Here is a 22222-nt window from a genome sequence, read left to right as displayed (position 1 = left end):
GAATGACCTTTTCTGCTCCAAAACTCTTTCCTCTCATTGTTAAATATTGTTGTGATGTAAAACATGAAATAAAAAGACCAGTTGTGGTAAGTCAGCCATTAACAAAGACTAGGTCAATGAAGGATATTTGGGAATTGCAATATATCTGTATTGCTCTGAAGAAGAATCAAAAGGTATATTTATATTTCTATTCCAATGTTTTCTCTTTCTAGGACATTATAATCACTGCTTACCTTTTCACCAACACCTCCAACTGAGCCAATTGAGCCTGGGGGACCTTGAGGACCCTACAACGATAAAAATGTTAGTTGTCCCAGATACAGTTATCCCAAATGTAGTGGTTATTACTGAATTACTGAGAGAAACAAAAAAATGTTCGTTCTTACATCAGCTCCATTAGGACCCTGGGGACCTCTTGGACCTGGAGGGCCAGGTGGACCCTGCATCAAGGAAACAATTTGAAATAGTTACAATGATAAAGAATAAATCCATTGGAGATTATCTGGTGATTGAAAAATAATATGCTCAATCTGTAGAGGAGTTTTAATTTTCACAGTGCTACAGAAACAGCAGGGCCAGATTGATGCCAAATTGCAAGAGTTTACAAGGGGATCCAGGCTATGTTACACAGTACCTGAGCTGGAAATGATCTCATGCTTAGGACTCCTAAGGGTTGGTTTCCTGCGTTGTACTTTCCCTGCAGGTTACCGGCAAACCCATTCCACTGTGCAAATACCCTGGCATAGCTTATATGTCTGGTAAGAACCATGTGACAGTACTGCACCATGGTGCCTACAGATGGGCAATAATAAAGCATCCAGGCTTGCCATAGGGTGTTGGAGGTAAATGGATACTGCAGATAGCTTGCATTTGAGTCAGGACCAGCCCAGAGGCATTCTGTCAACAGCATAAACAGTTGGAAAATGTAGTCTTCAGACCACCCGGAGAAACAGAGCAAACATAGCCAAATACTGTTTACCATCTTCTGGCCTGCAGCTACCTAAAGCTAAAGGTGCAATGCCTTGAATACCAGAAAAGCAGCTCCAAACTCTCTAATGCAGTGGTCTCTCCTTTTTTCTTTCTTTCCTGCACCTGCTTGTCACTCTCCTGTCTCAGACACACATAGCATCTGCTTTGCTACCTACTCTTTGCTCAAGTGACATAAATCTTGATATTAAAGATGAGGAGGATAGATGTGAGAATACAAACTAAATCCCAGAGTTTATGTTACACAAAATATGTCATACTCAGGCACCAAATTCACGAGTAGCTTATTAAATTGTAAGCTACAGAGAAAGGATAATAATTCACAATATATTTATGGCTTCCAGAGTGATCAGTGGGGAAGAAGTCTTACCATTGGGCCCACATCACCATTTTCACCCTTTTCACCTGGTGGGCCAGGCAGACCCTAAAACACATGGAAGAGAAAAGAAAAGAAAACTGTTAGTAGGGTACCTGGAATGATGAGTTATAAATCAATATGAAACAATATAAATTGGATCTACATATGAAACTGGGGAACTTGGGGTGGGGAGCAAGCAAGAAAACAAAACCTATTTGCATTAAAACAAAAAAAAAAATGAAAGGAGTTTTTTATATTACAGCAAATGTATAAGTAGTCCTAGGATGCTTAAACCAGGTGAGGCAGAAAATTTTGAAAAAAAAAAAAAAAGACACAGAAATGCTAGGGTGAGTGACTTTTAAAACACTGCCATCATTATCCAGATCCCAGGTGGGCATCTGGATAATTTCATTTATGCTATGATACATATATATGTAAAGAAAACATGATCAGTGCAGCACAATGAAGTGGTATGCAAAGATTTCTAAGCTACCTGAGTACTGGAAGCTGTATAACTGCTTTAATAAGTTGTCCAGCGTAGGTAATAAATCCTGCTGAGAGGCATTGCATTGGGTTATACAAACATATCCTTAGAAGCAAAGTGTCCAAATTTGAATAGTTACAAACACCAAGAGAAGGAAACTGCAGGTGATGCAAATACTGACATCTGGTATAAAGTCATCATGGCTAGAAGCACTAGCACCACTAAGCTGGGCATTCCTAAATGTAGGATCAAACCTTGGCTTCTATAAAAAGCAGGTCCCCTGGATCTGGAGTCAATAATGTTACACTGATTTACATTACATTAAAACCTGGTTCTAAGTTTCACCTCCTGGGTTCTGCTACTTTCAGAGTATGTTATCAAGCTAACTAGATTGGAAAGCACAGTTTGCCATCTTTGCTACAAAGGTGTACAAAAAAGTATGAAGTATAACCTTAGGCAACACTATATCCATTCCTCAGCTGCCCTATGGCTTTGACACAAAATGAACAGTAGAAAGACTTGACAAAATTCAGAGATATACCTTTCTAAAAATGATGTATGTCTCTGTTGTGTACTACTGTGAAAACGTGGCTGACCTGTCAGTGCATGATGGTTGTTGTGAAAGCCTGTATACTATCAGATGCTCAGCATGAAAAAAGCCAGTTTTAGGTCGTGTGATGACACAGTGGTTTTTCAATATAATCCTTGCTTATTTTAATAAATACTGGACTGTATTCTATTAAAATGGAAGCCCATAGCTGACAATACTATCTTCAGTAACACATTTTGATTACAGCACATGCTGAGTAGTAATACCAGGTTTATGATTACAGTTTTGTTATATCTTTCTTCATATTTACTTCTTCTAACCTTGTAATAGCTCAACAAAATAAACTTGAATTGACTTTACGTTTTTCCTTAACTGTGAAGAGTTTTAAAGAACAATTTTGTGGCTAATTGTTCTGAAGAGTGATTAGAGCAGAAGCCTAGACTTGGACTAGATGACTAGTCTTTAAAGAGCTGATATTCAGAGAGAAGCAGCCCACTTCAAGTAAACTAGAGCTTCCAGTTGCCAGTAGTCCACTCGGTTCCACCCCATGAACATAAAAAGACATTTAACTTAAAAAGCTGAATGCCTTATCCATTATGATTCATGGTCGTGATAAACATAATCAGCTCATTTAACTGCCTGCAGAGGTGGTATTTATAAAAGTCTAAAGGCAATTAAACATTTACTTGATATTTTTGTTTTTGAAAATACTTTCCAAAGCCATTCGGTGAACTCCTATTTCAACATTGAAAAAATCCCACTGGTTTCACTCAATATTTCATGCATTCATGGACATGGTATTTTGGGAGTGCTTTCAGTTCTTTTGGCAAGAAATAATAGAAGTGTTTGTCATTTAATTTTTCAAAATTTAAGTAAAATTGCCATAAATTGACTATAGTAGAACCTAGATAGGCCCATAGAGTTTTTCAGAATTTCTTTACTTTCAACTTCTTCTGTTAAAAATTTCCCTGTTTAAAAAAATACTATCAAAATTAAATAGCAAGGAAATTCACAATTAAGATAATAACTATTAAAATTACCAATGTTCACTTTTATGAAAATACTTTTTACTTAATGTCCAATGTAAATAGTATCAGTAGATACTGATACTGAGGTGTGATACAGTTACCATGGAATATTTTATGTAAGACTGGAATATTATACATTAGAGAAAGTTGTTACTCTCCAACACTTCACAATTACCATGACAGTTACATTCTTGCATAAAAGAAAATCCTGATTTCTCCATGGTATTTCAATACCATTAGCAAACATAGGATCTTGGTCCGTGAACCAACATATTCTGATTAAAATCTTGATCAGAGAAATAAAATTCCTCATTTGAAATATTTCATTTGTGACACAGCCTAATTGAGCTTCATATTTATGTAGCTTAGTGCTCATTAAACTTAATATGTGAAGGTGAACTTTACTGAAAAACATCAGTTGGAACAGTGTCCTAGATCTGAGAAAAATAACAAGGATAATTTTATTTCACTCTTTAAAATAGTAAAAACCAATTCATAATAAAATTTAGGATTTTTTTTCAGAGTTGCTATTTCTGAAAATAAAAGGTTTTCAATTTCAAAGACAATATGAATCTACACAAGATGTGTTTTGGTGCAGTAATGAACTGTTTATCTTATAAACTTCATTGTAAGTTTTGTGAACTGGACTATGTAATAGAATTTTTAAAATTATAGCTACAGGTTAAGATTTGGCTTAGTGAAAGACATGAGTCTGTTCATGCATGGTGGATAGAAAAGAGACATACTGGTTAATGTATTCAAACACTATTGCTATAATTTTCCATTTTTTAAAGGAGAGTATATATTATTCGTATTACAGCTTAATGCATGGATTAGAAATAGTTTCAAAGCGCTCTGTCCTCTGATGTTAATTACATGGAAATGAATCAAGGGTCTTAAACATCTTGTTCTTTGTTTTGTTATGTTTAAGCAAATGATATTTTTGAAAAAGCAGGATTTTTCAACTGTAATTCTCTGGGTGCAGCAGTGAGAAGGTGACATTTTACTGTATGCTTGCTTTGTGTTTTTTTGACTCAAAAAATAACAATTTTAAGAAACATGAAACAAGAGGAACCTGCCAGTGATGGCAGCAGTGTATAAGCATCATGGAGTTCTGCTAATCTTTCAGAACACAAATAGTGTCTGTGGTGGTATCACCGAGAAACACACTATGTTGCCAAAACCTATTGTGAAAATATGGTTAATGACTAGGACATGTTAAATACACTTCCAGGTTAAATCTTTACTTTAAAATGTGTATCTCCAGTAAAAACAAGTGCTCTTGTTAAAACAGAAATTGCTGCACTATATAAATGAATGAATTACTGAATGAAATTCTAAAGCCTATGGTAGCCAGGAGTTCAGTTTCAGAGGATCCTACCAATTTCCTTCAGCATTAAATCTGCAACTTATGTATGAACTCTATGAATATGGCATCTTTCAGTTCTTACTAACAGATGCTATTATTTCTTTAATAGAAGACAATACTCATTCAGTTTCTGACACAGAAGTCGTGTTTCTTACAGGTAGAGGGTAAAATAATAAAGGAATTTACCTGTAAGCCAATAGGCCCGGGAGGGCCAGGGAAGCCTCGAGGACCTTCATCACCTTTTTGCCCAAACATCCCTTGCTGACCTCTTGGGCCTGGCTCCCCATCACCTCCCTGTTTGGAAACAGTGAAAAGCAAAAATATCACTGGTCTGATAACAATAGAAGAAGCTCCATGGAAATGATTGGAAAACAATTACAAGAGGGCTCAGAATCTCTGCTAATGTCTTTACAAAGGCATGTACACCACCTTGGTTGAATGCAATCTGTTATACAAATAGAATCCCAGCAATATGACCTGTGCAGGTCAAATAATACTGCACGTCTCAGAAAATTCTTCCCTGAATACCTCTTCTCTTTCACATCTGCATATACATTCTAGCTGGTATCAGGTGGATTTTAAAGAGATACTCTCTTTTAAATGCATCTGGTACCGAGCTGATTTTACCACTGACTGTCATACAAATCACCAAAGAAGTGCACTGAAAGGATAGTCCCCATTCACCATTTACACTAATTCATTTCCAAAAATTCCTTCAAATTATTGCCCTGCTGTAAATCCTCAACAAAATAACACCTATGCAGGCTTGTTTACAGTAAACAACTGCATGTAAGAGACAATGATGAAACTGTTAATAGTGATTTGAAATACATTCCTGAGTAAGTAGCATGCAGTTCAAAGAACTTCTGAGTATCAAATGAGTTATGGCAAGATTGGGGTTTGCTCTGAATCAGCTACTTACAGCTATACCAGGGGCACCAACAGGCCCCTGGAGACCTGGTGGACCTGGAGGACCCTGCAACAAACAAACATCCAAAAGGAAAAGTTAGTGATTATGGCATCCGGAATAAGATTAAAGGCAAATACAGAGACAACCCTATTCGCGTGATCAAAGTCTATTAAGCATTTCTACATTTCTCTATAGAGAATGTAGCATTATTCACAAGTCTTTTCCATTCAGTACAATCATTATTTAGCTCTCAAAAACTCAGGTTTGCACATCTATCATATACAATACCAGCATTTATTGAAAGCACATTTGTAATGTTTTAAATAGATTCCCATGCAAACATGAATCAATATGAAAACTGTTTTTTTCACAATTAAAATTATCACACCTTTCAATGAGATTTGTGCAGAAAAATCCAACCTTTAAGCATCACCTAACAATCTATCTTTAAACAGAACAGTTATCATTTGGATTAGCTTTTATGAAATTGCAAATGGTTTTTGCAACAGCACAAAGCTTATTTTGACCTTCAGGAGACATGAAAAACTCTAAGTTCTTTTTGAGTCACATTCTCTTTGATATGAAGTGTCTTTTCAACAGAATGGCAAAATACATGTCTCTGAAAGGAACTTCTTAATTTTTTCAGTCTCCTTACAGAATAATAACTTTCTAAGCTTATTGCAGAAACAAGTCAGTCATGTAATGGAGATATCTAACAGAGGATGGGAATGCAAGATACTAGTTTATGATGGGGTTGAAATTCTGTTGTAGTTTGACTCTGGTTTTTGCACCAGCTAGAGAGACTAGGCTGATAAAGAGTGAAGCTAAGAAAGCATAAAACCTTACACCTGGCAATGCCTGAATTCTAGTCTGCTATTTCAGATGGCAAAGAAGTTGTCTGCAGTTTCTAGGCTGGGAATTCATATTTAGTGCAGAATAATGCTTGGATTTTAAGACCTTGCAAGGGCTAAAATTAGATTAATCTTCCTTTTATAGAGTGATAAGGAAAAGGGACTTCTTAAGTCTTGTAGTCTCTTTCTTTCTTTGGGTTCTATGTATATTTTAGAATAACTTATTTTCTAGGGAGTTTGAAGTGTCAAGCTATGTATTTCTTGTCTTTCATAATTTTCTTTTAATCACATACATAATGGCAATAGGTGAAATAGAGCTTCTTAGCCTCTATGGTGACATATCTAAATGAAAGGGCTGCTAGGAATATTCCTGTTGGCTGGGACAGTTACCATAAGAAAGGGGATTAGCATGCATGAATTTTTTTTTTTTTTAAATCCATTCTTCTACACTGATGCTTCTACATGCTCCTTCATTTTATAGAGCCCAGAACGAGATCTACGCATTTTTCATCTCATTTAAATACTCATTTTTATATAAAGTATGGTTGGAAGGTACTTTGCAATTGATCAATGAGAAGTTATTTGGACACATGGCCAGACTCTGCTCTGGAGAGCAAATGAAGAGAGACTGACCAGAATCATCAGGAGAGGATCTTCAGTTCATAAAGAAGGTATGGTAGCCGTGGAGATTTTGAAGCTCAAGAGAAGATGTACACCAACAATAAAATAGTCCTGTCCCTAGCTAGGATATGCCAACATAGTATTTTTTCTTAGGCACAGTATAGCTGGACCCCCAAACATAAATCCCTTTAGTTTCCATGGGGAACTGAAGATGTTTTTGGCTCTTCTTAAACAGGAAAGAGGGATCAATTCTTCTTTACTTGGGGTCCTTGTTGTGATTAGGCACTAAATGCCCACTGAGGCTTTTGTGGGTGTCTAGATATTGTGAATATCTGTTCTATATGTCCTGTGCTATCAGAACTAGGTACTTACTTCCTCTTCAGAATCTTTCAGAGGTGACCAAGAAGGCCATTCCTCCCTGCTGCAGTATGCATCTGTCAGCGTGTTGAAAGGAAAGCAGATTTGAAACAAACACATTCTGAAATTGTCAGGGATGAATGACTTCAATTGAGGGCAAATAGAATTCAGTGCATGTAACTTCAAATGGGACAGCATTCACTTCGATGAAGCAGGCCTGAACACTGAACCCTGTATTTCAGGGAAAACATACTATATTCCCAAATGGCTTAAACCTTGAGACTGAGAGTACAGGATATGTTCTCAAATGATTATGCTGCAGACACTTCATTTGTAAAGCAGGTCTGCTGGAACATGCCCAAATACATTAGTACTCACTGTGGGAACTGTGGTCACAGTCTAATGCTCAGCATAACTAGCTGTGCTAAAATGATCTGAAATAAAACAGTGCAGCAAGTGTTTTTTCTGAATTTCTCTGATGCAGAAGCATCTCTAATGAAGAGGCACGTCAAAGGGGAAAACAAGGATATGTACATGATCACATGCAAAGCCCAACATGGAACTTAACCACGACCTGCTTCATATGCTTCTTCTGCCTTTTCTTTTGAACACCAGATTTTTCTGTGTATACAGGGCCTGCACTGTCATGAACCTCTTTAGGTAGACAAAAAGGAGCTGCATCTATCTCTGTATCCCACAGCTGGTTTACAACTACCACAGCAAATAGATTAAGATTGATTTTCTGTTAACTGGCAACAAGTCTATCATTTTTAAACTGACTTTTAAAAATGTTTTAATTCGATACATTAATTTTACCAAGTTAACCAAATCGTTCAGCTCAGATTATGCAGAAGTAATTTTAGTATGAAGCAGAATTTGTTTACAACTTGGTTACATGTATATTTCTTGGAAAACCGGAGTTTGTAACAGAAGTATGCTCTCATTCATATGTATAATATCACACTCCTTGTGTTAACAGGGCATTACAAATAGTTTATTACAGCACTTGTGATTTTATATAATGAAGTAAGATTGTAAAAAATGTATGGTTTTCTCACATAAATAACTGAAAATATTATATTTAAAAACAAAAAAGATCACATTTTGTTGCCCCGTTTTTTTCTAAGAAATTATCATAAACCTGTGATTTGCTTGAATTTTATGCATCCTCCTATAAAACATCATCTGATTATGTGTAAGCCATAAATTTGGTGCAATTTTTAGAAGCAATCTACTTTTATGATGCTGTATAAGTCGTTAATCATAATAAGCACACAGTCTTTTCAAGATAGTAAATATGCTTAGTTATAAATACCCCTATGTTGGGTTCTGAGCTTTGCTAACTGTGAATATTGGCAAAATATAATAATAGTAATAATAGTAGTAATAGTAATAGTAATCTTTCTGCAATTACTTCTTCATTTTTTTCTTAAGCAAATTTATTCAAATAAAATGCCAATTTATCTTGAAATGGAACACAAGTGAAAATAAATATTTTCTGAATTTTTGGAAAAGCAAACAACACAAAACAGAAAAACATGCTAGTTTTATTCTTTCTAGCTTCAAATTTTACAGTGGAAAAAGCTTGGTTTTGTATTTCTAGCCTCAACCAAAAGAGGAAGTGCTTGAACATTAGAAATAATTTTAAAGACAAAACCATTTCAAATTAAATCAGTAGAAGCCTGAATAGGCCTAAGTTCACTAGTGATAATATTTGAAAACTCATATATTTCATCTGAGGTCCTTGCTGTTCTGAAATATTGGAATCAGTTAAGCGTGCTCTCCAAGAACTAGATATTCTTCAAAAATTTTAAAACTATATTAGTAGATTTCCTTGCTGAGACTTCATATTCTTAATCATTATGGCTAAGAAGCTAAAGCTGGGTATGTTCACACAATGCAGTCAGTCAAGTTAACTTAAACACAGTAAGAGAATGTATGTATATTCTTGTTCTCTCCAAGTTCAAATGTAGAATGTGTGAATTAAAATGATATAGGAAGGGCGCTTAGCAATGTAGTTCACCTGTCTGTATTTTACGGATTCTGTAAGCTCAAGGAATATGAGAAATACTAAATATATGCATGGCTCTGTAAGTACAAAGCTCTAGTGTTGCATTAAAACTCAACGTTATTTTGAAGAACTGTGTCTTTGTTTCTGTTCATTGATGTAGCCAGGCTACCTGCATACTTCATGCATGAATACTTTATAACCAATGTAACAGACAAAGGATTTTGCTACTCACGTTTTCTCCCTTGTCGCCTTTACTACCTTTCTGTCCTGGTTCACCAATTTCACCCTGTAATTGAAAGCTAAAAGTTAAACTTCTTGTTTAAAATGGTCTCCTTCACACTTAGCTTAAGTCAATATCACAGTACCTTTAAGTGTTCCCTTTTTGACACGATTATTCCGGTTTTTATGCTGGGGCTTCAGGTATGAACGACTAAAGGGGACAATTCTGAATTGATCAATAGTATGTCATCTAAATCTAGATATTGATTGCTATACTGCAAAGACCTGACTTTGAAGTATAGTGTAACTGAGCTCTATATAAGGGAAATTATGTTTCTCATGTTGACTTCAATATGAATTTATAATGAAAGCACCCTGATTTACAGACTCATCTAACTGTATTTGACTGAATAACTGTTCCTCATTGTAATGTACAACATTTCAAAATTATTCAAATCACCAGGAAACCATGTCAGAAAAAAATGTTTTCTTTACACAGTAATAGAAAGCAATTAAATTAAATCAAAGGAAATACTTTCTGTGGCATAAATAACACTCATGCATCATAAAAACAAACCTCAAAGTATTTACCTTTACCCTGTGCTAACAGAACAGTGCTGGATCATGCAAACATGCAAGATGCACCATGTCCTAAGTTCTGCTAGAAGTGAACACAATACCTCTGCTGTAAGCATATTTTGACACCCTCAACCTATCAACAGTGGTTTCAAATCACTCTACATTACTGAGAACATTTTATCTTACTCATTCAGCAAACCAGGTTTCTAAAATAGGCAAAAATAAATTTTGGCACCATCTGCCTTGATTTATTTTGCTACGCTTTCATCCTTGTTTCTTTGCCAGGATAAATGTTAGTCTACTAGTTCTTGAACACAAATCCCAATGGCATCTGTCCCTCAGACATCTCATTATAGAGGGTTTTTTAGTTATTTGCAGGGAGTTTGGGGGAGGTAGAGGTAAGAGTTTCTTCGTCACTGTATTTATTGTGAAGAAGCTACAACCAGAGAACTGTCCTGACAGATCTTCTCACAGATGCACTAATACCAATTACAATGATTCACCTTGTCACCATCTTCTCCAGGAGAACCACTAGGACCAGCAGGACCAGGAAGTCCTACAGGACCCTGTACTCCATCACGTCCAGCTGGACCTTGAGGACCTTTTTCACCCTGGATTTGAAGAAAAGGAAGTGATCCACATTACCACAGGAGATTAATGAAGATTTCAGTATAGGGAGTCACTTTACCAATATAAAATTAAAAAAACAAACAACCCCAAACCCAAAATCAACTGAAAGGAAACTATAAAGGGAAAAGAATGTATCAGAAAATTATACTAACTAGTAATGGAAGCTGATGACAAATAAACTTGTACTCTAATGCAGAGTGGCTGAGTACTAAGTTTTAACAAAAGACTGATTTGACAAACTTTTGTATTATATTCACTCCCTGCTGTGATAATAACAGGTTTAACCCTTCTTGGGCATTAGAGGATACAACAATGAATGTTTAACTATTCACCTAATTTTAAATATAAAAGGAGTAGGTCAGGGATTCTGAGGATAAGTTTAATAGACAAAGAGGAGAGTGGGAAAAAGTATCATTCTGGAATGACAAATCTAGGCTGTGATGTTTTTATGTGACTCTGTGATTACTTACAGGAGCACCCTTCTCCCCTGCGGGGCCTGGAGGACCCTGAGGTCCAGGACGACCTGGTAGACCAATTGGGCCAGCAGTGCCTGCTGATCCACGTTCCCCTGGTGAACCCTGGAAAGAAATTAAGTAGTATTAGAGAATTCTGCTATTGCTCTGATAGCTGTTGGTGGTTTTCCTGACCTGGGTCAACAGAGAAGATACCTGTTGTTCAGTGAGATTCCAGCTAGTAGAAGGGTACGCATGCAGCATATGTGTAAGTAAAGAAAAAGGCGAAAAGAACTAAGCTGAAGTTCATACTCAACAGTTCTTATTCAATACTATCTTTTTCACAAATACTCCTTCCTGTATTTGTTCATCATAATGAGATTGTGCTTCAGCCTGTTTTCAGGAACTTTTTTCCCTCTGTGTTTCCAAAATATATTAACATAGTACTACTCTGATGAAAGAATATTCAATATGCTAAACCCCAAAACTAACCCACAACACAACCCAAATTTTTAGTCAAGTTTTGTGCTATACATTGCCGTGATGATCAGTATGCTTCTGCATTTCAATTCATCTGTGTAAAAATGTGTCATACAGAGGAGGCTTGGACGTATTATCTTTAGATAATCACAGAAAAAGTTAAGAATCTAATTAAATTACAAATCTAATTAAACTACAAATTAAAGAGGAAAAGGTGGGTGCTGTATGTGAAAAAAACTCTGGAATCGCATATTCTATAGTATATTTTTACAGAGGATAATTTTACCCAAACATCAATAAACCTCACTTTAAGTAAGTCCTGTCATTGTCATTCCTGTATTTCTTTAATTGTCTAAATAAGGTTTTTGTTCTATCTGAAACTACTAAAACATTCAAAAGTGAAAATTTAGTTTCTACCTTCCCTATCCGTTCTTTCCTTTGAAGCATTGTAAGGCTTATGGCTGTTCCGTAAAAAGACAACCTTTCTTTTAAATATGTCAATCTGCCACAGAGCCAAGCTCCATAACCTTTCATAATTTGAGCTGTGCCTTTATGGTTTCTGCTGGTTTGAGCTAACTAGAAAAAATAGAGAGAATGACTAGGTATGTAAAAATCTGCAGTGATCCAAAACCAGAAAGGTACCTAGGGTGGATTAATTTTTCCTGTTTATTTATTGCACTTTCTAAAAATACAGATGGCATCCACTTTTAAGTAGTGCTGAAGAGGAAAAAGGAAAGGAAACAAGGTGTTCTGGTACTAAAAAACTAAACTAGTACTAAAAACCTGAAAGGATACAAGGGAACAGATAACAGTATAGATTAGAACTTCTACTTAAATAAATGGAATTTCAAATAAAAATGTTATATTTTGGTCTATCTGTATTTGTTTATCATTTAGTCAAAGGCCACAATGTGGAGTATTGATTTTAAATCCTTTCTGCAAGCTGGGTTTATTTCCGAAGAGTGGTCTGTAACGAAAGTCCTCTGTAACTCAGCAAAGAAATGGACATTTGTCTTTGTCTGGAGGTACCTCATAGCAATTAAATGACAGGGAGCAAAATACATTTACATTCAAATTCCTGATATCTCCTTGATCACACAGGCAGATTCTGACCAAGTATTCCTCTATGTTTGTGAAATGGATTGATGATATGACAGGGGAAAACATCCTGTGTTTTGATACAGAAGTTAGCTGCCATCTAAACTGCTTCTCCCTGTCTCCCCACCAGAGTCAGCCTGTGCAGGGAGACAGATGCATGGTGCTCTCCTGGGTACAGGCAGAGCGTGGAGAATGGTGGAGCTTCTTTGTGGTTTTTTGCACCATCACAGGCTGAGAACTCTGACAAGAAATTCAGCTTTGCCAGTCCTGAGGATTCAAGATGCTGCACATCCTTCCCGTGTCCTGTAGATAGGGCAGCATGGGAACAAAGACAACAGAGCATTCTGTTCCACCGTATTCTACGTATGAGCTAGTCTTGTGCTTTCAAGTCTAATGGGAGAAACTATTCCACTATCAGCACCACAGTTATCAGTTACTTTGTGGACTTGCTGGAAACTGAGAAGCAAAGGGAACTGTCCTCTCCCTCTAAATGTCTGTATTTTCTCATTTTTGCTGCATCTTGTTTTCTGTCTTTTAAATAATTTACAAATTTTGCATCAATAGAGCTCTGTGAAAGGTTTGTTCGCTGTATAGTAGTATTTCCCCAGCTTTTCAGTTTGACACCTACAAGACAGTTTGTAACACTTTAAAGTTACTGATAATTTCACTTTTCCAACTAATATATTGGAAGTGGGGTGATACATCATAGAATGGATAAGTAATACATGGTGTAGCCTGAAGCTCTCAACAGCCAGGGGTTGTTTTCCATGTTTGAGTAAGATGAAATTTGCTGGCTCTTGGAACAATGAAATGTTAGGGTGCTTTCATCTATGAGGGCCCAATGTTTTGCTTTTATTCATGACATACTTTTCCTGGACCGACCCCGTTGCCATAACTGATACTAATTCCATCACAAGATGCTTTTCCATCCAGGTAACTGTGGCAGAAGAGAATGCTGAATGGTTGCTCCACGTAATTTTAGAAATTATGTCAGTAAGACCTAATTTTGAATGAGTGTTCAAAAGAGGTATTTGTGCAGGAATCATAGATTACTTTATCCTTCTCGGATTTGCTGTTTGGCTTTTGTTTGTGGTTTTTGTTGTTGTTAGTTGGTTGGGTTTCTTTTTTTCAAAGTCTGGGTTGATGCCTAAGTTTTAGTCCTACTTCTGTTATTTAAGTTCCTAAGACTTCAGTGAATTCAGCAAGAAAAATCAATTACCCTGCAGCCATACTACCATGGTCTCTGATCTTGTCATCTCTCACAAGCTAAACAACTTAAAGTCATTTCATCAGTAGGATGCAAGAATAGAAAGGACAAAAATAAAAATAACTCATAGGTCTTTCCTATATCAAACAGGAGACACTAACAGTGGCCATAATTTCTAGTAGCTCTTTTTACACAGCCAACTTTTCATGTTTATCTTTGCATCATTTTTATTTATTAGACTTAAATTTCACATGAGTTATGAACATGAGGTACACCTCCTGTTTTCAAGGATCCTCTCATTTCTTTGTAAGAAAGGCCTCTGATCAAAGCAGACCACATTAAATTATAGACAGCATTTTAGGAAGCTTCTTAAGTCTGTTCTCTCTTTCTATGTTTATTATTTTTTTAGTCACTCTTTCCCACTATGAAACAATCCCCTTATATTGCTAAACTCCTTGGTAACCTGTGGTCTTGCAGTGGTACTCACATCCTGGAAACTTTTTATTAATCTGTGGTGGTTTTGAAAAACTTCTCTACGGAATGGAAGTGTCATGCTTTGTCTTGTACTTCACTTACATAGACTATAAACCCACTAGTAACCTTGTTTTTATCTCTCTTTCTGTGAAGAGATAAATAATTGTAGCTATAATATACATTACATAGTAGTACTAATTTTACTGATGGTTAACAAAATGCTCAACTAGTGAAGAGCCCCATGACTGGAAAATGTTATCATATAGAAGAAGACAGCTCTAGATAGTTCATTATTGATAATTGGGTAGCCTACAGCTAGCTTATTCTCAGTCCAGTTTGGGCATCCTATTAGTGAATGAGCTAATGAAAAATGACTGCTTGACATTCCAAAGAGCTTTCTCTCATCAGCATTCAGCATTCCAAACCGTAGTATGAGAAGGGAAGAAAACAAACAGAAAACAAAGATAACAGATAAAAGAGAACTGTTTAAAAAAAAAAAAAAAAAAAAAATCACAACCACAAAATGAAAAATCCACAACAACAACCCAGAAAAAAACCTTGCTCTGGAACGCATTCATGCATCTCTTTCTTTTGTCCAAATCACTCTAAGCACGGTAATTGGCATGTACAGTATTTGGAGCGGTCATTTGTTTGGTATGCTTGCAGATGTTTGCACTAGCCAAATAGAGTTTATAATTGACTATATCTGCTCGTTAGAAGCAATTGGTATTGGCGAGAAATTGCAGGAAAATTATCCAGTGGCATGAATTCTCTTCCTGTTGCAAATGGCAAATGAAGACTCTATTATAATTAAACTTCTGTGAGTATCCTCTGTTGGCTAAAAATAGATGGAAAAATATTTCAGGACTACGTGATAGTCATGGTCACACTCATACTGTGAAAAAAGTGCAAGCTATTGTGGTTTAATTGTGGCCCTTGTAGATGCACAGAAAACCAGTATTAAGGTCACCTATGCATATTTTTTCACTGAAAAAAACTTTCAAGACAACAAATTAGTAATTAAAGATGAAATAGAAAAAAAGTCCCACTGAGGACTTCCAGAATACTCTCAGGGCAGCTTGGTGCTGTTTGTGCCTCAAGCGTCCTGCTTGCACTGCAGTGAACTCAAAGTATTTTCTAAAAAAAAAAGTAAAAATTGTTTAGCCTTTACACTGTTTTTCCATTCTGCTCAGAAATCCTGCTACTACTCTATCTACTTCTCGACGATCGGAAAAACAATATGCAAAGAATTCTGAGATTCCTAAGTTATTCTTTCTATGACCATGTTTACCTTAGCAGGAAGTGTGGCCACAACAGAAATGGATTTATAAAGTCAAGAAACAGTTGGTCCTGTGCTCCTGACACCCATACTCTGTGTATTTCTGGGCTGTACTTCATGATAATTCTAGTCAGGCATTGAACTCCCATTAGCTGGTGGGTATTAGAAGCACTTCCTAAATTTCTCTTCCAATTTAGTTTCACATGAAAGGAATACTGTTTGTTGGCTCCAGGAGATCTCCATGATTTGAACCAAAGGATGGTAAATCGGGATGACTGAGACATTCACCTCAAAAAAGGCTCTGAACAGACAGCCACCACTAAACAAGCTATGTGCCTTCACCTCACAAGTTTACATGATGCGTACTTATGAGAAACTATGACATTAGTGGCACAGGTACTGTGTGGGCATCCTGTCTGAGAAAGTGGGGTATGCTATATGTCAGGTATGCTTCTGCTGTCTGGTTTGTGCATGCGCAGAAGAGTTCTGGTTCACTGCACCTCAACTATCTGCTTGAGCGTTTAGTCCAGTCTTAGGGCCTCCTTTAACAAAAGATCAAGACATGACCTCCAGATTGAAGAGACTATTCTGGTCTATGCTTTCTTGACTTTTGTTCATCTTCTACCAATTCAGGTTCTTCAGATGGGTGGGATGGTATCCCTTTTGACTCTCTCTACTAGCTTCCATTCCATTCCATTCCATTCCATTCCATTCCATTCCATTCCATTCCATTCCATTCCATTCCATTCCATTCCATTCCCAGCTACCTTGTTTTGGTGCCTTTTGAAAATGTAAAAAACCACATGGTGTTAAGAAGAATTGTAAATCACAAACGCAAGTTCTTGATTTAAAGAACAGAAGCTTAAGGCAGGACACCTATGACCCCGTGGAGGGAGGAGCCCATGCTAGAGAAGTTTTGCTGTAAGGACATTTGGCCCCATGGGGGACCCAGGCTGGAGCAGTCTGTTCCTGAAAGACTGCACCCTGTGGAAATGACCCACACTGGAGTAGTTCCTGAAAAACTGCAGCCCATGGCAAGGACCCATGTTGGAGAAGTTTCTGAAGGACTGTTTCTGTGAGTGGGGCCCCACTCTGGAGCAGGAGAAGAGTGTGAGGAGAAAGGAGTGTAAGAGACAACACGTGATGGACTGAGTGCAAACCCCATTCCCTGTCCCTCTGTGCTGCTGGGGGGGAGAAGGTAGAGAAAATAGGAGTGAAGTTGAGTGCAGGAAGAAGGGAGGGGTTGGGGGAAGATGTTTTAAGATTTGTTTTTTATTTCTCATAATCCTACTCTGATTTGATTGGCAGTAAATTAAATTAATTTCCCCAAGTCTGTTTTACCCGTAACAGTAATTGGTGAGTGATCTCCCTGTCCTTATCTTGTCCCACAAGCCTTCTGTCATTTTTTTTTTTTCTCCCTGCATTCAGTTGAAGACAGGGAGTCATAGAGCGGCTTTGGTGGGCACCTGGCATCCTGCCAGGGGCAACCCACTACAACAGAACAAGTCCACTATCCATAGATTTCCCACTATCTTACAGCTTTTTCATCTCAACCATAACTTGTGTAAGTGGCAAGTATTGACCAACAAGTGAGTCTCATACCTACTGAGAGCAGAAGGCTTCAGATATTCAAAACCTTCAGTAGACAATAATTATTGATCACTTCAAATGACATACATCTGTCTGCTGGTTTACACACTGTGTTGATGAAAACATCACAGCATGAAAAGAATCAAAAAGGTTACTATGTAATACTGTTTATTTTTCCATAAAATTACTATGATTACTTACAACTGGGCCAGGTGGGCCCTGTGGGCCTTCCCCTCCTTTCAGACCAGCTGGACCCTAAAAAATGAGAAAGAAGTTCAAGAGTTGTTTTTGCAACACATGTAACAGGAAGAATGTAAAAATCCAAACCCCAAAAACTGAATAAATTACTTTTTGCTTATATAGCCAATGATATTTAACAATGTTGAATGGTCGATGTCTGTTCTCCTATTGCATTCATTTTTAAACACAGTAGAAGGTTCCATGAAATAAGAATCAGTGCATGTTTCTAGTATTTCCAAACATCACATCAATTGTTCTAGTGCTTATGTCATACCTGAGCACCTGGAAGGCCTCTCTCTCCAGGGAAACCACGAAGACCGGCTGGTCCATCTTTCCCAGGAATGCCTTGAGGGCCTGGGTCACCCTTAGAAACATATTACATATTGATTTAAAAAAATGTTCAGAGTATTTATGTTAGCCATTAAATCAGTGATGAAAATTAAATACCAGGTCCTAGTTATAGAAATGACCAAAACCAATTATGCCCCTACCTACTCACCCACTAATTCTGTTAAGATTTTCAGTACAATAGTATATCAATATGGTTGAAATTATAACAAGCTTTGACAAAATACAGTATTAGTTATAGAATACAAATAGTGAAAAATACAGTGAGCCACAGAAACATTTAAAGATACATTCATTACAAATTTACAGTGCCTATATAAAATTGAAGACTGAATAGTCTTCAGATAAGTAGCACCAGATAAGCAATATTTTTCTTATGCCCCAATGGTGGCTAAAAAGTAAGCAAAGAGTTAAATTTGGTCAGTGAAATTCTGCCTTGTAGCCAGTACTACACATCCTATTTTGAATGCCAATGTACAATTTTCCACCTTGGTGTGAAAATGTCATTACTATGTATTTCCATAGTGAATAGTAGTATATATAAACTGTTTTTTAAATTTTTATTACAAATTATTTATTACAAATACTAATGATTGGCTCAAGAGCATTCTAATTATTTCAACGGAAGCAGACACAACTCTTAAACTGCAGTCTTTTGGTCTTCAGAATCCTTCTGGGTGAAATGTGCCAATCATGATTTTATATTGTATGTTCTGATTTTACTTCACATGTTCTGCATGATGATTTGAAAGGTGAGACTACCAGTAATTTATCTGTACTTTCCAATGTGCTTCCCAAAGCCACATCATACCTTAGCACCTTCTTTTCCTGCAGCACCTGGGAGGCCTTGTTCACCTGGTGGACCAGGAGGACCTGGATGGCCTCTTTCACCAATTGGGCCAGTCTCACCAGTAGGACCCTAAGCACAAAAGCAAAACAGTCACCTCAAGGTATTTATTGTCTTGGGGCTGGTGGAGTGGGGAGGAGCAAATTCTTAATATCCAGCTGCTACGAGTATCTGTTACAAAACAATATTACCATTGGTTAGCATACATTCCTCACCTTCCCTCTAGGCAAAGTTGACTTAGAAAATATCATTGTCCTATAAAATAAATGTTGCATTGCATTCTGCCTGCAGACATGTCTGTACAGCTTCCAAAGAGTGAAATGCTGACCTTGCTCCTTAAGCAATGAAGCTTTAAAACACCGTGTATATCCATGTATGGAAAGAGGTTACAAAAAGAACACGGAAGGGGAATCCATGTACTGTGCTTGTCTTGAAACACTGTTTGTACTGTTTTTTTCTGAATATTATGAATGGGAAGGTAGGAGAGTTGAAAGATACATCTTTGGATTCACTAGCAGAAAAATTCCACTGAGAGAATTACCTAAAAAAGCTCATGCAATCCAAATGCTTCATTTTATTGCAAATATTGAAGATCAGATCAAATGAAACTTTGTTAGCAAATCTCTCCATAATCTAAAAGTGACTGAAATTTGGCCTCTGACAAGAAAGTCCCGTGTTGTATGCTTCTTTCAAAACTGTTTCATTGTAGAGAACTCTGCCTTTCTGACTTCTGTAAACGACCGACTTCATGATCACATGCAGAAAACACACAAAAAAGGAAGTGGAAAGGTAACCCAAACATTTGCATATTTTGTGGAACCACTGATGATTACTAAGTACACCTTTCTAAAATTGTTATGCAAAATTTGTTACAAAAGTTAATATAACCATCAATATGGTCCTTCCAATACAACAAAAGCATTTGCCTTAGCCATAATATATCCATTAAACATTGGTCTTATGAAGTTAATTATGAAATTAAATTATGTACCTGAGGCCCAACAACACCACCAGGACCAGGAGGACCAGTTTTTCCTTGAAAACCCTGTGAAATAATTATAGAATACTATGTTACCCAGGAGAAGACATAGAAGAGCAAAATTCATATCTGTGCTGAAGAGTAGAAAGAGAATTCCATGTCAGACATTCCTTCTCTTCAGGAAATAAAGACAAGAAATTATTTTTTCCTGTGCATACTTAGAAGTGAAATACTGATTAATCTGTCTTATCTCAATCAGTTCAAGTCTCTTTCAGGTGGTGCAGCAGTAAAAAATCCAGCCAATTTTACAGATATCTCTAGATGAACTTGATTAGGTGAGTCTGAATGCATAACTGATGCAGCTAAAAGACAGCTGAAACTACATTTTTACATATATACATTATGAATCATAAAGCCAGGCATACAAATGCTTTTAAAGAAATACACAGATGGTGGATTAAGTTGGAGGGGCATTAAAGAGGAGGTTAGACAGAAAGAAAATGAAAAGAAAGAGAGATCCAGGGAAGATTAATTTTATATAAAGATGGTAAAAAAACAGCATGAGTGCCACAAAAAGAATGAAGGAAATGAGAAATTGATATGATGACAAAAATTGGGAAGCAGAGAATAGATAGCAAACGTTTTGGGGGCAGTTTTTCAGAACACTGGCAAATTTTACAGAATTTTCATAATTAGTGGCTCCACACTTCCATCCAAAATTAGTCAATAAGCTGGATGACATCTCACTTTATAGTAGCATTGTTTAATGTATATTTCATACGTGATAAGTTATTTATTTCAAATACTGGAAGTTTGTTGCTGCATAAAGTTAGGAGAGTGCCTTCACTGCTGTATCACATCTGGGGTTTCACATAGTATCTCCTGTCCAAGAGCCTGTATCTGCCTCCTACTCTGCCCACCTGTGTGAAAACAAGGGTGTCGTCTGGCCCGTATTTCCTATGAATGTTGGGCCCTGCTCAGCATTCCTCTGGGCACAGTCTCACTGGCAGTTGCCCCATTCCATCAGATCCGGACTAAGCTTTTTTTATCTTCCTCAATCTGATTCTCTTCTTGCTACCATGATGTTATCATGATTCAGTGTGGCCCACAACTGTTTAGGTACTCTGTCTCAGACCTCTGAAATGATCCAGATTAAAAACAAATACAAAAGTTCCCCTTTGCTCTAATCGCTGAAAATCAGAACTGCTATAGATGGAATAATTCTTGTATCCCTTCCTTTACACAGTCAAAGCTTCTTCTGAAGCCTATAGTAAGGAAAGACAAAGGCTTGTTGAATATTACCCATTTCCTGAAAGTACCTTGGCAAGACCTGCTATTCTCAGATATGTGTTGATACTTTGCAGTATATTCAACGATTTTTGATGCTAATGATGGTTTTACTACTCTGCTTTCTCTCTTATGTCACCAGCTTATCTATTCCTACAGATTCAGACTTGTAAAAGAAGTCATAAGCAAAGGAGATTTCAGCAGCAAATAATCAAGATGACCTGAACTTCCCATGGGTTCATCTAAAATGTTCAACATTTAAAAATTTACACTAAAGTCTCGTGTGTGTTTTTAAGTGCCTAATTAGCCTCAATTTTTTCTGTTATTTTCCGTGAGACAGAAAAAAATAGTAAAGGACAAACAAAATAAATAAATAAAACTGAGTTTATTGCAGTAAGAAGAAGGTCCTTGATTAATTCTAATAGATGAAACAGCTAGTATAGTTCTATTTTATCCTTTCACAGCCATGAAGCACTGAATTCTTGCATAACACCACGTAATCTAACAACCTCTGAAGCTGATGCCTCCTGCCAATCTGAGATTGATATCAGTGAAATTGATACTTCTAAGGAGGAACTAGCTTAATATTTGTTTTCAGTATCTAATTTATTCCTACATTTATATTCAAAATTATTTATCATTATATTACTGTTCCTATGTCTAGAATTTCAGTAAACATTGGCAGTTCTTCAAAGTGCATATACCTTACTGGGGAAAAAAACTGTAGCCTTTTCTCCACTAATACCTACCTCAGTTGCTGTCAACATATGCTTATTATTCCATAAGCAAGCTGCAGAGTGCAATCTGGGAATCTGGCTCTCTAATTTGTTAAGCTTGAGTATGTCTCTTAGCCTAATTCCCTAATTACTGTAATGCCCACATGCACCACTGAACTTTAATGAGATATATGCCTAAATAAGAGACAGAATTCTTAAGACCCTGATTTACCAGCAAGCACAATGAAGGTTTTCTGATTTATACATATTT

At 36.7% G+C, this 22222-nt stretch overlaps 1 protein-coding gene across 6 annotated transcripts in view; it reads right to left on the bottom strand.

The window, feature by feature from the left end:
- Positions 1 to 22222, bottom strand: part of COL11A1 (collagen type XI alpha 1 chain) — a 147796-nt gene that overhangs the window by 30448 nt on the left and 95126 nt on the right. For all 6 annotated transcript variants that reach the window (XM_065072486.1, XM_065072483.1, XM_065072482.1 and 3 more), the window contains 12 exons: positions 19961 to 20014; positions 18934 to 19041; positions 18049 to 18138; positions 17736 to 17789; positions 11425 to 11532; positions 10828 to 10935; positions 9759 to 9812; positions 5699 to 5752; positions 4963 to 5070; positions 1358 to 1411; positions 387 to 440; positions 234 to 287 (listed from right to left, as the gene is read on the bottom strand). In XM_065072486.1, coding sequence (XP_064928558.1) covers positions 234 to 287; positions 387 to 440; positions 1358 to 1411; positions 4963 to 5070; positions 5699 to 5752; positions 9759 to 9812; positions 10828 to 10935; positions 11425 to 11532; positions 17736 to 17789; positions 18049 to 18138; positions 18934 to 19041; positions 19961 to 20014 — 900 coding nt within the window. The remainder of the gene's footprint in view (positions 1 to 233; positions 288 to 386; positions 441 to 1357; positions 1412 to 4962; positions 5071 to 5698; positions 5753 to 9758; positions 9813 to 10827; positions 10936 to 11424; positions 11533 to 17735; positions 17790 to 18048; positions 18139 to 18933; positions 19042 to 19960; positions 20015 to 22222) is intronic.

The sequence above is a fragment of the Columba livia genome, chromosome 8 (assembly GCF_036013475.1).
Source record: "Columba livia isolate bColLiv1 breed racing homer chromosome 8, bColLiv1.pat.W.v2, whole genome shotgun sequence".
In the NCBI taxonomy this organism is placed as follows: domain Eukaryota; kingdom Metazoa; phylum Chordata; class Aves; order Columbiformes; family Columbidae; genus Columba; species Columba livia.
This window is presented reverse-complemented; position numbering and strand designations above follow the sequence as displayed.